The 15,262-nt window shown below is 38.3% G+C and overlaps 1 protein-coding gene across 1 annotated transcript in view; it reads right to left on the reverse strand.

The window, feature by feature from the left end:
- Positions 1 to 947: 947 nt before the first annotated feature.
- The window catches only part of ASAP1 (ArfGAP with SH3 domain, ankyrin repeat and PH domain 1), a 155,895-nt gene continuing 141,580 nt past the window's right edge, over positions 948 to 15,262 (reverse strand). The window contains exons 26-30 of the mRNA XM_082499527.1: positions 12,672 to 12,738; positions 10,424 to 10,482; positions 7,662 to 8,164; positions 3,624 to 3,746; positions 948 to 1,035 (exon numbers count right to left, since the gene is read on the reverse strand). Of these exons, the coding sequence (XP_082355653.1) occupies positions 961 to 1,035; positions 3,624 to 3,746; positions 7,662 to 8,164; positions 10,424 to 10,482; positions 12,672 to 12,738 (827 nt within the window). The 3' untranslated portion in view covers positions 948 to 960. The remainder of the gene's footprint in view (positions 1,036 to 3,623; positions 3,747 to 7,661; positions 8,165 to 10,423; positions 10,483 to 12,671; positions 12,739 to 15,262) is intronic.

The following is a 15,262-nucleotide window of genomic DNA, read 5'->3' on the forward strand; positions in this document are numbered from 1 at the left end:
TTTAGCTATAAACAAATACTGTTGCAAGCTCACATTAATCTGAATAGCAATTAAGTTAAAATGTTCTTTTCCTCAAATGTAGCTATATGACTACAGTACTACTTTTGTACAAAGGCAGGTTTCAAGTAAGCATCTAAATGCATGCATAATGTCAACAGTTAACATTTTCTAGTTCTTGGTTACTAAGAATTCAGTGAAAGAAACCAGCAAATTTCACATATATCTACTAAAGAACAACATGACTAACCTTCATTAAAATAAGTTTTTGAATGAAAGAAATTTGTAACTTTTTTATAGTGAGGTAATATCACAGGGGAACTGCAATCACAGTTTGGCATAGGTCCACATAATATAAACATGAAATGCCGTATGCACACCATAAAACATTACTGTTATCTGTAAAGTCAGTGAATATTTGTCTTCATAATTACACTTAACTGAGCACTATATTAAATAAATACTGAAGTGGGTTTTATAGCTGTAAACTGCATACACTTATAAACTGCAGACTGATTTTTAAATTGTCCAAAACCATTCACTCGTTCTAACTTTCTGCTAATTGTATACTGAATACCGAGTTATTAGGAACAGTCATTTCTGTACAGTTACATGGTTGACGGAGACCACCTATGTTTGGAAAGCTGGCAGTTCCTACGTATTCTTAACAGCATAGACAGAGATGTAAGTGCTAGATGCCAAGGATGGCTTCAACGAACCCAATAAGGCGTGCCAGGTTCCAAGGCTACCATAATACTGGCAAAGGCAGAATAACACAGTATATTTACAATACATATAATTCAACCTCATGAGGTGAAACTTAAATGAATTCTTAATTTGTAACAGCAGCTATATATACAATTGTGCACAGGATTACAGGGAGGCAGCAGCGTTCGCTTTTGCTAAAAAGCCCGTCTTGCATGAAGAATGTGCAATGCTCAAGTTTAGGATTGTTTGTTTGTACTAGTCTGACAGAATGTGCACAAAGGACACTGGAAAGACCCCTTTCCTCTCTGGCTGTCCTTCGATGTGGCCGATCTGCAACACAGGAGAGAAAAAAAACGTACATAGATACATGTGTACACATAGACCTCGTAGACTGCATTTACTTCATTCGGAAGCAGCAGAACTGCACGGATCCTACAGAGCATTTGCAAGTTCTTGGACCTTAGTTAACAGTTCAATTTGCATAACAGAACGAAGTAAAACCATACGAACATATTATAAGTAAGACAAATTAAGCCGACTAAATCTAAAGAGAACAAACCAACTACAATTGAATACGGAAACCTAGAAGGGCAACGTAGACCACTGAATTTCAAGAATCTCACCAAAACAGAAGCCTTACTTTCTTCTCTCTGATATATCTTGCTACTGCAAGTTAGTCTATGTCTTTCAACCCCCTTCATCTTAGTTACCTGAATAAATCCTAAACATCTCACTGGAGGGAAATGTCTGCTACAGTTGTGACGTTACTTATGATAATCTGCAGACTTCACTTGAAGTGATACAGACACAGCTATTGAATTAGTATGATTCCTAATGATTTCTGTGCATACTAGTCTTTATAACAAATCACAGAATCATCTGATTGAATATCCTTCATGTACATCTTCTTACAGGTTTTGCATAATAATAATTTTTAAAGAAACAGCCAAGCAACGTTAAAAAAAAAGGTACCTTCTATATGAACTTTACATGTTTAAAATGCATAATTATAAACAACTATCAAACTGAGAGCACTGGAGGACCAGCCTTGACTGACCACATAACCCTCTTCTCACCCTGCTACAGTGCTGCTCACTACTTTCAGTATAACAGTGTACCTCCTTCCTCTTCCACAACCTAACAAAATGGGAAGGGGAAACATGCAGGGCTGGCCATTTCCTCTTGTAGAGCCAAATTTTTGAAGCATATGAGTCAACAGCCCTCGTTTCCCTTCTCAGAAAGGCTCAGACTGGAACACTTCATGGAACTCGTCAGCCGTGTACCCAGGGGTCTTAAAACGCCACTTCACAAAACAGATTGAGCAACTAATGTGACCATAATTGCGGGCAGGATGCTATGGTTAACACAGCAGCTTTTCCCCGGGCATTGCTCTTTTACGACCATCTTTTCAGCTGAACATTTTCCACACTTAAATGATGAGGGAGAGGAAAACATGTAGCTGGAACCAAAACAGCAGGGGTTGCGCTGCACTTGGATTAGGAAATGATAGGCAGCATTGCGATAAGAGTTTGTTTTAATCAAAATGAAGTCTGTCTCATTTTCCCCAGGAATAATTCTTAGGTAGGGTAATATGATGTAGCGGGGCTTTGGAGGCAAGAAGCAGAGTGTCAAGGGAGGACTGGAGCCTTCAAGTGGGGTTGAGAAAAACCTGGTGTTAGCACTCAAGAAGCAAAGACAATATGCAGTCCAGAGGTGGGGGAGTATGAGACAAACCAGTGACAAAGGAGGGAAGAAGGGAAAGGAAATGTTAACAGCCTCTCATTTAAGGTGGAAAACCATCAGCTTACAGCACCCGTTACAAATAGTTTTTCAGACTTCCAGTAACCCCTGTAGGTATAACTTAACATTTCTAGTGAACTGAAGATAAGTACCTATCCCATTTTTCAGGAATGGTGTAAGCATGCTAAATGGCGTAAAAACTGCCACTTCTTCATTTAATGAAAGGCTATTGTTCAGTACTGTCCTGGTTTGAGCAACACAGGACTGATTTCTCTTCTAACACCTGGGAAGGCTGCACTTTTAGAAGACTCTAGTGTCTGCATTTGTGAAGATATTTACTTTACAGCCAGCTATGGAGTGTGGCTTTCAAGGTCTCAGTGTTTGAGGTCTCCAGGTGCAGGGATGAGGAGCAGTGAGACCCGGGCACTTGTTGACCCACACTGGCCAACAGGATTACTTCATACCATCAACATCAATTCAGTATAAATTAGAGAGTTTGCTGTGAAGGCTCTCCCCCTGATGGCTGCGATCCCGAAAACTTCTTGCCCCAGTGCTGGACCCCTGAGCCCTTCCCTTCCCCCCAAAGCAATAGCGCTCAGACATTTGCTGTCACTGCTGGAAGTGCACAGCTTCCTGCTGATAGAATGGGCTGAGTATAATCCTTGTATATTTTACATTGATATGGGGATCAATATTGGTTCTTTAGTGATATTAATGTTAATTATCTAGTCTTATTCTATTAAATCTGTTTATATTTCAACCCGTAGGTTTCCTTGTTTTTTCCCCCCCCCGATTCCCCCTTCCCAAGTGAGGAGGGGTCATCAGGTGATAGAATAATTGTCTAAACAACAATAAATTGTTATGGATTTCTCAAACTATAACAAAGAGTGACATATGTAAATATGCATTGTTAGGAGCCAGCAATAAAGCCAAACCTGGTCAGGATTGTTCTAGCAGACTCCCAGGAACAGACAGACCCTACTGGAGAAAGGGGGTGTTCTCCAGTACGAGTTTAAGGGCTGGATGTTAGCTCAGGCAAAAAACCTCCCCAAACCCAACAACATAAAAAACCACCACCCACAAACCAAAATAACACCCTCCCCAAATTTGGAAAAAGAGGTTTTCCTTTAAAAGTCATAAAGAAGTTATGTGGAACTGTAAAAGGAAAAGATACATACCCACCACTCTTGGTCCTCTTCACCAGTTACAATAATTACTTCTCCTTCAACAAACGTGAGCTCATCATCATTATCTGCCTGACAGTCATAAATGGTCTTGACTCGCCTAACTTTGTTTTTCCCCTAAAAATAGAATTGATGTTTTAGATGAAGGACACAAGGAACAGTGAAAGCATTTATTTGATATGAATTTTGCCTTTTAGTTATGTTTTATTTTACGAGAAGGTGAAAACTACCCAATTGCTTTCCGTTCAATTGGGGACATAAAAATGAAAAAGTCTCTGCTTCAACAAGGATATTAAAAAAAAATAAAATAAAAAAATTATCTACACAGGCATAGGTTTTCTTTTTCCTAAGATTCAGAACTCCCAAGAAACTTCAACATGTAGTGCACGGCTTAAGTAACCTGTGCTTCCTCCAGTAATGGAAGTTTAAATAACATCTTTACATGTTCCTGTCAACAAACACCCTCTTTCTCCTTTAATATATACTTCATGAAAAAAAAATCACCACAAACAGAAAATAAAATCCAGTCAGTCTCCTCTGAATGTTACAAGAGGGGTAAGGGGTGAGGAAAATGCTGCGTTGAAATCCCAGTATTCCCTACAGTTTTGGGTTTAGATATAGTCCAAAAATATAGTATCCTTTGATTTCAGATCTGCTAATAGTTATTTTTTGAGTGATTTTTCATCCGGAATGTTAGCAATTTCTTACCAAAAGAATCTTGATTTCAGATAGCAGTACTATTTTGTGATGATAATTCACAATAGATATTCTCACAGCTCTACCATTCCGAGGCCAAGTATTTTCTAGGTCATACTTCAGTGCATACTGCTAATTTATATGAAAAAGCCCGAGCCATGGGCTCCTCCCTGAACATATGTTTCTCACAGCAGGGAAAATGCTTTAAATTATTTTCAAATAGAGTAATGAAGCAATATTCACAGCAAAACACTCCTGCTACTTTATATTCCTGTATTTTCATACCCATGCTTCTTCAAAAACCGGTTACTACTTTGAACAGAAGTAGTCAGATAATGAGAATGCAAAAAACCAAGAAGAGCCCAAGGAGATGAGAAGCAGAAGGGCTACGAAGGAAAAAGTCAGCAGGTTTAGAGGAATTTGGCCAAAAGTTAAGTTCACAGAGGAAGTTTCCTAGGGAGCCTTCTCTGCTATTACCTACCCACTTGAAATACCTCTATGCTTTGGCAAAAAAAAAAAAAAAAAAAAAAAAAATATTTCCCTGCAGATCAACAGCAGAACAGACACACAGCAAAGAGCACTCATAGTACACTCAAGGTACAGAAAAATAACAGTTATAGAGGGATATAAGGGACGAAGCAGATAACATAAGACTGAAAAAAAAAAAAAAAAACATACTCCAGACAAATGAACAGAAATACCTGAAGTTCATATGAGATCAAAAAGGTTTTTACAGCAATGCTTTGCTGCATCAAGAAGTTACTTCAAAGAACGTTTTCTCTCTTTTTTTAAACAAAATCATATGATTTGAACAAAAATCTCAACTATCACTAGGGATTGGAATTCAATATTAATGGGTATTTGGAGCCAGTCCCAGCTTTCAACTCCAGGGAACCTTTACAAACTAAGAGTGCTTCCGATCAATCCTCAGTGATGAAGGGAAGCAACTACTGCCAGAAAAAAATTGTCTCATTCAATAAAAAGAAAGTTAAATTCCTCCAAACTTAGAGAACTGTATGCAACTCAGCTTGTAGGAATAAATGAAAAATCACAGCAATTGCTCCTGGTTCCTTCTGATTAACACCACAGATGACATTTTAATATTCTATTCCTTTCACTTAGGAGAGTGCTAAAAAGCAGAATTCAAGCCCAAGGTGTATTTAATCTTAGGAAGGTTTAAAAAAAAAAAGGATGGATCTGAAGAGAGAGTATAATTTCTGTAACCCAGTTTGGTGCACTGGTATGTAAAGAAATGGAAAGAAACAGAAGCAATTCTTGGAATTGTAATTTGTAAATAAATGTAAATAAAACAAATACCACCACCACCACCTCCTTGTATCCAACATTAGTACTTATTAAGAAGAGACTTCTATGCTTAAGACTGAATAATAACCAGCTGCTGTGATCATTAATAATCCCTCCACGTTCTTATTTACCTTCAACATTTTTTTTGTTTAAAAAGAAATACTTCGTGTGTAGGAGCAGGTGTTCCTGCTCCGACAGGGGGATTGGACTAGATGATCTTTTGAGGTCCCTTCCAATCCCTAGCATACTGTGATACTGTGATACTTTGACTCCTTTATAGAAAACACACACACGAACACTCCAGTGCTCAGTGTGATTTTAGAAACACTCAGAGCAAGTTTCGTTTCTCTAAAAATATCCTTTCAAGTTATTCTATATAACAGCATTGGTATTTTTTACCTTATAATTGCCAACAACTGATTTTCTGAAACTTCCAATAAAAAAAATTGCGCTCATGTGTTTAGTGGCTAGCGAAACCCACGAGTGAAGTACCCAGCGGGTGCTGTCAGGGGTCTCACTGTTGGGTTGTGATGTAGCATTTCACCAGTTTGCATGGAGAAGGCATAGCCAGAGGATGAAAATAGAGGCAAGACACATTTAAGAGGAATTCTTGCACATTATTACTTGAGCAAAAAAAGACTGCCGTGAACAAGAAGAGATACAAGTGTGCATGCAATGATGAGTAGAAATCTGGAAAGTGATTAACACAGATAAATCATAATTTTGATCACTGCAAAACAGCAGAACTATTTGATTTACTGCACATGTGAAAATGGATATATTTGGAGAATACTGCATTTTTCCTTAGAATTCTTCTGTATAAAGTAGGGTGAGAGTTTAAAAAAATAACCAAAACAAACAACTAATCCACTATTTGCTTTCTTCTTTAATAAAGTGACAAATAGCTGAGAATATCCAGCATCACTGGGCTGCTTATGCTCAAAAGTACATGAGTAAACAAATCATAGTTGCAGACACCTTTTAATCAGATCCCTGTATTATTTTATTTAACCTCCACAAGGCTCAGGAAGCCCAAGCAACAGCCTTCTTGTTCTCAATTCAGACAAGTCCATGACAAAAGCCAAGCAGGAATGATGGCTCCAGAGAAAGAGCGATCTTCCTCAGACAAGCACAAGAGGGAAAAACTCACCCTCTGCTTTCACTACAAGAACAGAAGTCTTATTTCCTTTTACTTAAGTGCTTTGCATAGCTAATTTGACAAGCAAAACCATCTCCTTTTTGATGTATTCTTAATGATGAAAATCTTAAGAGAGACCTCTGGATCCAGTTTCATAAAATGATTTCAATATACATATGCATGAAGAATCCTCTGTTGGACGGAAATTGCACTGGTTAGCAAGATGAACAGCAAGATGAATTGGGGGTTGAACAAGGAGACTTGGAATCTAGTTATAGTTCCAGCTCTGCTACTACCTACCATCCAGCAATGTCCATTTTGCCACTTCAGCAATAGATTGGAACCTTTGTTAACCACTTAGGCACGCCGACATTAAATACTCGTGACAGGAACATTTACTAGTTTGTCACAGTCGACTTGTACTTTAATTTTTTTTATCTACTAAAAGTAAGTCCAAACATTAATTCTTAAAGATTACAAAAATCAAATATATAAATATTCTATTAATCTAAGACATACAAAGCAGTGAGTAAAGACAGCAAAGAAAACTACCAATCAGTTATGAAGTATGCCTGGCACAGATTAAAATGCCCACGTTTCCTAATAAATCTAAATACACTGTCATGCTCCCAAGGCTACTGCTTGATGTTACTAGCATTTGTTTCAGCATGCAGGAGGCCTTGTAAAACCCCAGCATTTGCTGAAGCTGCTTGGGAGCACAAAAGAGCTCCTCGTTCCCCACCCCAGCCCATAAGGTTGTGTTGCTTTGTGTGTATAGCTCAAGGGTGGGTTGGTTGTTTTGTTTTGTTTTGTTTTGTTCCCCCTACCAGATAGTCCTACAGTAACTTCAAAGCCTTCAATGGAGACTTTCAACTAGCTGGAATAACACCTACCATATTTATTTTCCTGGGAAGTGGCACAGGGGTTTCTGGCAGGGTATGTGTTATGTCATTCGACTCTTCAGACGCTTGCCTTTGGACGGTGTCTCTAGATTGTACGTTTGGAGAAAGATCTAAGGAGTGAGATTTTTGATTTGCCTCTGAGGGCTGAGGCTTCGGTGATGCTTCTCCACCTTGAGTTTTCGCCAACAGCTCTCCTAGCTGAGGTTTTGGAGGAAGGTCCTTCATTTGCGGCTTTGGAGGTAAGTCTCCGAGTTGTGGTTTTGGTGGCAGGTCTCCTAGCTGAGGCTTTGGGGGCAGTTCTCCAGGCTTTGGGGGTAAATCTCCCACTTGAGGTTTCTGAGTTAATTCCAGAGGCAGAGGCTTTGGGGGCAAGTCTCCAGGTTGTGGTTTCTGTGGTATATCGATGGACAGCGAGGGCTTCTGAAAGATTTCCGTGTGTTGATGGGATTTATCTATTGAAAGATGATGACTGGTTTCTATTTTTCTTAGTGCCACTAAAACAAAAGAGGATAACAATGGTTTTTCACAATCTCATTTTAATATTAAAGAACTTAGGCACATATCAAAACTGCAATTGTGTAAATAACCACATGTCCACTGAGCCCCGATAACTGCCCACGTGTCCTCCTAGTCTATGACAATGCAAGATAATACAGCTTTATGTAACCCTCTTTCACTGAGGTCTCATTTCATTGCTCCTCCTGGGGGCCAGGAGCGCTTAATCCAACAGCTACTAGGTGTCAATTTATAGATTAACTACTTAAAATGAAATAAAGTGATCGCTTTTTGGTTCTAAACCAAAAATTATTAAATATAAGAAAAGGCGTATTTTGTAAAACAACCTATCAACCCACTGATGTGACTGCAATGCAAATTCTCTTTAATGATGATTAATCATATATACAGTTGAACTCCATACAAAAAAACCCCCAAGTCTCAGGATTAGCACCTGTAAAATCTTTAAAGAGAGCGAGTGAGCGTGGATGTCTATACAGTGTCTAGAATGAACCGCGTTATAGACAGTCAAACCAAAACTAATAAAAAATGAATTATTGTAAATATTTACAATTTAGTAAAGATGAAAAGTTTTAAATTGTGTATTTTGTAGATTTCATGGAAGGAAATTGAAAATAACTTTTCAAATAGTTTTTTTCTCAATGTCATGTATTGTTTCTACCGCTAAGTTCTCTAAGAAAAGTTGACTGAAATCCACCTTAAAAACAAAACCATAAGAACACAACAAAAAAAACCCAACCCCCTAAACAAACCACCCTATACTAAAACAGATGAAGGGGGGCAGAAAAGAAAAAAGTTACGACCCCCAATGAAAGCAACACATTTTGACTAGAAGGAATAATTTCCTATTATATTCAGCATCACTTTAGTATCATATTCTGCCAGCCAAAAAGGAGGCCTGACATTTTACTATGAAAGCAACAACACTCGCATAAGGTATCACCTACTGCAGTAACACTTCCACGCTAATTTATGGTTATTTATACAAAAAAAACACCACCTTTTCATAATTTCCATAAATTGTATAGCTACTATCTGATGCTTGATAAACTTTTTAAAAACTGTGTTGATATCTGTGTATAGCTTTGTCTTTTAGACTGATCCAGTAGCAAATGCAGAAGCACTGATCATCCACATTTACTTACGCCTGGAACCAATAATATGAATAAACTGATAGTAACCCTTATCAAAGTGCTTTGATTGAGCCCATCTTAAATTTTCACCTTTATCATTTTAAATCAAGGAAGTGTTGACTTATTTTGCAGTGGTACCCTATCACGTCACTGGTGTCTCTTTCAAAAGATGATACCATGTCATAATAATTGTAATTTATTAAAGCTGAAATTTCACATTTGCATTTTCTATTAAAATTATGTGCGCTCTCAATTTCAGTCATCTAGCTTCAGAAGTTTGGACAGGCTTCATTCCCTCATCTTCAGGGTCTGTAGGGATCATTCACTCATACAGATATAAAATATTTTTGATGGATTCTGTATCAGACAGAGCTACGAGGTAGGTCTGCTTTCAACTTTATAGTCAACTGCTGCAAGAACTCAAAAAACTAAATAAAACCTGCTGTATGAGTTTAAAGAGAGACTAGAAAAAAACATTTCTAAAAAGAAAGGGCCATAAGGTGTTCGCTGGGATGATGGTCTCAGCAAGTGTGTCCCCGATACACAAGTGAGCATGTAACAGTCCCTGATTCTTTTCAAAGCAGTTATAAAGAAAACAAACCTGATTACCAAAACATGGCAATGGACACAACTTGCTTCAAGGGTATCAAGAAATTGGACTTACGGATATTAGGAAGAAAAAAGAATTTACCAGCGAGAGTGGCCAGAGATAGAAATGGAAGCCCAGAGAGGTTATCCATGGAGATACTCAAACCGCGACTGGGCACGGCCCTGCGCAACCTGCTCTCATGTCAAAAAGCTGACCCTGCTCTGAGTGCGGCATCGGACCGGTTGACCTCCTGAGGTCTCCTTCCAGCTGCAATTAGTTTACATTTTTTTTTTAATTTCCTCTTTATGTTCCATAGGTCTAACTTTTTTTTTTCCAGTTTAATAAAAACCTTCCCCATCTTCTAAAATCCTTTCTGTTTTGCTAAGCTTTCATGGTTTGTGGCATTGTAGAAATAAAAATTCTGCTGAAAAGATCCATATATTTAAAACAAGTATCCACTTTCACACACATCCAAAAGATATCATTATGTCAATACCCACAAGAAGAACTCTTACCTTTTTGAGGTAGTTTGGGAAGAACTCTAGGGCCAAGTGCAGTCTTTGCGGTCCCAGTGCTAAATCAACAGATATGAATTATTAGTGCTTACAACTGTTAGAAAACATACTTTTTCTTTTCCTTTCTTTCCCCTCTACATATATATAATCTAAAAAAAAATAAAATGCACATTTATTTTGCTTCTTTTTTATAACCAATTTGTCATCTTGTCTGCGGATCAATCCCGAAACTCAAAGCACTACTAAGAATGAACTGCTTTTGCAGAGAAAAAAACCACACAAAGCCCACGCAGCTTTAATGCTACAGGGCAGATTTATTCTATGAACTATGGTATGTGCAAAAATGTACTCTGAAAATAGGTGAAGCTGAAAGACCAGCTCAGTGGGTAGATCCTGGACTTTAAGGAAAATTGGGTCTTTAAAATAACAATACTGAAGCATTCAAAACATAACCTGTCCTTTATGTCAGTGGTTTGTGTTTTTCCAGGACTGAGCCTCTACCTTGTAGCCTACGCATTAGTATGACACGCTAACCACAGCTGCGTTAGGAGACAAAGTCTCTGCTACTCTACGGAAAATACTGATAATTGTGGGCAAACAACATACTTTACTCTGACAATCTGTGTTACAGCCGTGTTAGCTACTCGTAGTGGTAAACAACGATGCAAGCAGGAGAGTTGTGAATAATTAATTAGAGCATAAAAAACTGACATAGTTGCATATTGCCAAAACTTTCCACCTATGCTTTCTGTTGTAGACATTTTTTTCAGAATTAACACCAGACTGGCTCAAATTTGCAAACATGACATGTGAGGGCAAAACACATTACAAGTTTCAGCAAAAAAACACGGAATTTCTTCCACCCAAACCACATCCGGGTCACTTTTATAGAATGGGATTGTGGAAGAAAATAAGAAAGCCAATTGATTTAAAGCATAAAAATCAAACAATAATCAAATAAAAATCAGTATCACCTCAAAATAATTACTCAAAAAACAAGGAAAAAGAAAAAACAAGTGAGGAAGTTACCAGATTACGTTCAGTAATGCAGAGTCTTCTGCCTTAACAGCCTTGATGCTGGTATTTCTCTCTGAAGCTAACTTTTCACAATAAGTATGATGAAACAACTTTTATCTTAGTTTCCTAGCTTTTTTTAAATAGTCAAAATATATCATGACACAAAAATGAAAGAACAGCCAAGCTCAACCTTGATTCAGTATATCAGCCTTCATCTCGTGCCATCGAGCAGGAGCACCACCACACTTTTACCCTTGTCTTACAAGTATCAAGTATGGCACCAGCTCTTTGTGCTGTAGAACATCACTGCCCTCCCTCTGCACACCCAGTGCCACTGGGATGGATTCAGCAAACATGGCAGGGCAGCCGTGCTACCAAAACCACATCCACTGCCTGTCCTGACTCAACAGATCACAGACCGAGGACTGTCCAGAAACTCGACCTGCACATCTTCGACTGTGATTTGTTTGACATTACACAGCCATCTCCAGCCATGGCCTCATCACGCACACTTGTGGTCGCGCAAGGTCCCCATCGTGTTGCCCGAGGCACACGTTTATTGGCATTAACGTGCTTCGAACCTCCTCAGGACTTTAGAATCACAGCACAGATAAAGGAGTAGCAGACACAGGAAGGTATGGCTATCCTTACTATGCCAGCTGCCGAAAAAGACACTCGTGACATACGGACCTGGAGAACTACGGGCTCAAAGCAGTTTGTGTTATTACAGACTGCACGTCAGCACATAAGCTGGACAGAATGGAAAACAGCTAAGCTGGAAGACTAAAATGAATTCTCTTTTACTGAGCTATCTTCGATGCCAGCCTAGACCCAGAGTGACACTTCTGCAGCTACAGGCATGAGACCTCACACTGAAGCAGATAAAACAAAATGCCAGGAGACACGAAAATAAAACTTTTGTCCTGCTGGACTGCAGTCTGAGGCAACATTCCCCAGCTCAGAGCGCACTTCTGTAGGAGCAGTAGATAGATTCCGGTACAAACCGTTCTGTCCATCCTGCTCAAAGGATGAATTGTGTATGGACAGCCACGAACACAGCGTAGGAGGCTCAGTGAAGCCAAAGTATTTGTATGGTAGAAAGGCATGCAGAAAACTAATGAAGAAACATAGCTAGGATTTTATTTCATATGAAAGGCAATTTTTTTCTAATTTACAAATTAGTTATGTTCCGCTAAATTTTCGTCTTTGCCTTCATATACACAGGTTTTACCTGGACTGCTGAGACATCCCCTCAAACTTGTTTGCAGCCTTAGTTGAAGGTGGGCCCAAATCATTACCTGAGGTAACCACAAATAAAAAAAATAAAAAAAAAAAAAAACAACGAAAAAGATCATTAGGATAACTGAAATACAATCAGCAGAGGATGCAACTTAAAGCAAAGTACACATTCTTTGAAGTGTCCTCTATACAACATAGAATGGTTTAGGTTGGAAGGGACCTTGAAGATCATCTAGTTCCAACCCCCCTGCCATGGGCAGGGACATCTCTCACTAGACCAGGTTGCTCAAAGCCCCATCCAACCTGGCCTTGAACACCTCCAGGGATGGGGCTTCCACAACTTCTCTGGGCAACCTGTTCCAGTGTCTCACCACCCTCACAGTGAAAAATTTCTTCCTAATATCAAATCTAAATCTAAATCTACTCCCTTCCAGTTTGAAGCCATTCCCCATGTCTAAAGATTTTAAAGATCGTTCTTTATTAATAATTTTGTAACTGAAAAAGCAGCAGGGACCATAATAATCCAACTTGATGTTTCATATAACTCATTTTAAAACACCTCACTAGTAGCCCAGATCTGCTGGCAAAGAAAGACTGAATGCCATTGCTGAGGTACTGCTGTAGGGCATTTTTAAAAAATATTGTGTTTCAATTTTCTCTACAGGCCAGTATCAAATAAATTTATTGCAGATGTTTACATTCTGTGGCACTTTTTTTTTTTTTTTTTTTTTTAAAACCATCATGAATTTGATTTTATTCACGAAACATCAAATTTCTAAGGACTCGTATTTTATCCTATGTGAAGAAGAGCCTTTGCCCAATCAGTGACTGAGTACGTTACCATAACCTGAACGTTAAGTGTTGGTAAAGATCCTGGGTACACTCAATTCTGGCAAAAGGCAGCGAAATCCAAACTCAGGTGCTTCTGAACTGCTCCAGCAGAAGGCTTCTCTTTCATTAACCATCACCATTCCCAATGCACAACCATTCTATTTCGGTTTAGTGCCTTTATCATTCCCCCTTCCCTCTTCAATTACAGCATGTCTAAACAATCTTAGAACCGACTTCAACAACCATTAGTAAATTTTGTCACTGAAATAGATGTAAAGTGACATTTAATGATCCCAGAACACAAAATACTTCCCATGTGAAAGACAGACGTTATCTGCCTAGATACCATTCTTAGTGCATTGAAGTCTAAATGAAACAGAAGAAAAAGCTCATGCTGAGCCTTGCTAAAAACATGTTTATATTTAAAAGTGGGAAAAAAGAAAAGAAGAAAAATAAATGTAAGGCAAACAGCAACTCTTCACATGTTGATCCTATGGATAAAGCAAAGAGAAATATCGCATGGTTGCTATGGAAATCTGAAATAACCTGAACAATATTTTTAGAACATCTTTGAATAGTAACTTAATTTGCGTAGACATAAGCTAAGAATTGCTCTGCTTGAAACTTCAATTAATGCACAGATTAGAAAACAAATGCTGAAATTCAATGTAACAAGAAATATAACACCACAGAAAAAGCAGCTTCTGAAAGGGAAAGCAGTGAACATCCAACAATATTCTTAAACCAAAAAAAAACACGCAGGCAGATACAAGAAACGCCCTCTTTTATAAACACAAAACTTCATACTTGCTTAAAACCCAAATGGACTTTGAAACAAGCTTTTGAGCATATCTCAGCTAAGAAAAAGGGAAGAAGAGGCCCCTCTTCCATCTACTGAAGTTTAATATGCACTGTAGAGCAGAAAAGAGTCAGAATTAGCAGTGTTCTTCTCTGGCCCTGCTTTGAGGAGCTATTCTACTGCTGTAGAATTCTTCATCCTCAACTCCACACCTGCACCTTTCCCAGATTTTCCTTTTCCTTCACCTGTTGTCTTGTATTTTTAAAGAAAAGCTGGCACCAGCTTAGCATCTGTTCCTACCCCGCTTTTCATTCTAATAGCATTACATTATATAGTATGCCAGTTATTTTAGGTGCTGTTTATGACTTAAATATTTGGGCTTTAAAAAAAATAATAATAAAAAAAAAATAAAGTCCAAGCTCTTCAAAATGTCTTTACTGCCTCTGAAAGAGTACAGGGCTGTTAGACTCCACAACGTAGGGAACGTTTTTTCCATGTCCCAGACATTGGAAAAGTAGAGAATTGAAGAGATCACCATTATTTGTATTCCTTGAGAAAAAGATTTTGCTTTTCATTGGATTCTGTACTTCTCTTCATATTTAATCCTAGATCAAATCACATATTCTACACAAGTACTCCATGATTTACCACATTTAACTCAATTTGTTGAAAAAATGGTGCTTTTAGGCTTGCAATTTTTTTGGGGCGGGTTGTAATTTTGTGTTTATATTAGAACAGAGAGAAGATAGTGCTAAGATAAGTAGTGTATGAATGACCACCCTATGTAAGCATTGGATTCCAGCTCTGGATTTTACAGATTTATGGAAATCCTGCCACCAAGACCGGAATTATATAAAATTACACGGGCCTGAGATTTATAGCTACAGTGAGAAGTTGACTGCATAGAGCAATGTTTATTGAGAAAAGGAGCAGTCCTTTCTAAAAAGCTTCTG

Source organism: Vanellus vanellus (genome assembly GCF_965231255.1).
Source record: "Vanellus vanellus genome assembly, chromosome: 2".
In the NCBI taxonomy this organism is placed as follows: domain Eukaryota; kingdom Metazoa; phylum Chordata; class Aves; order Charadriiformes; family Charadriidae; genus Vanellus; species Vanellus vanellus.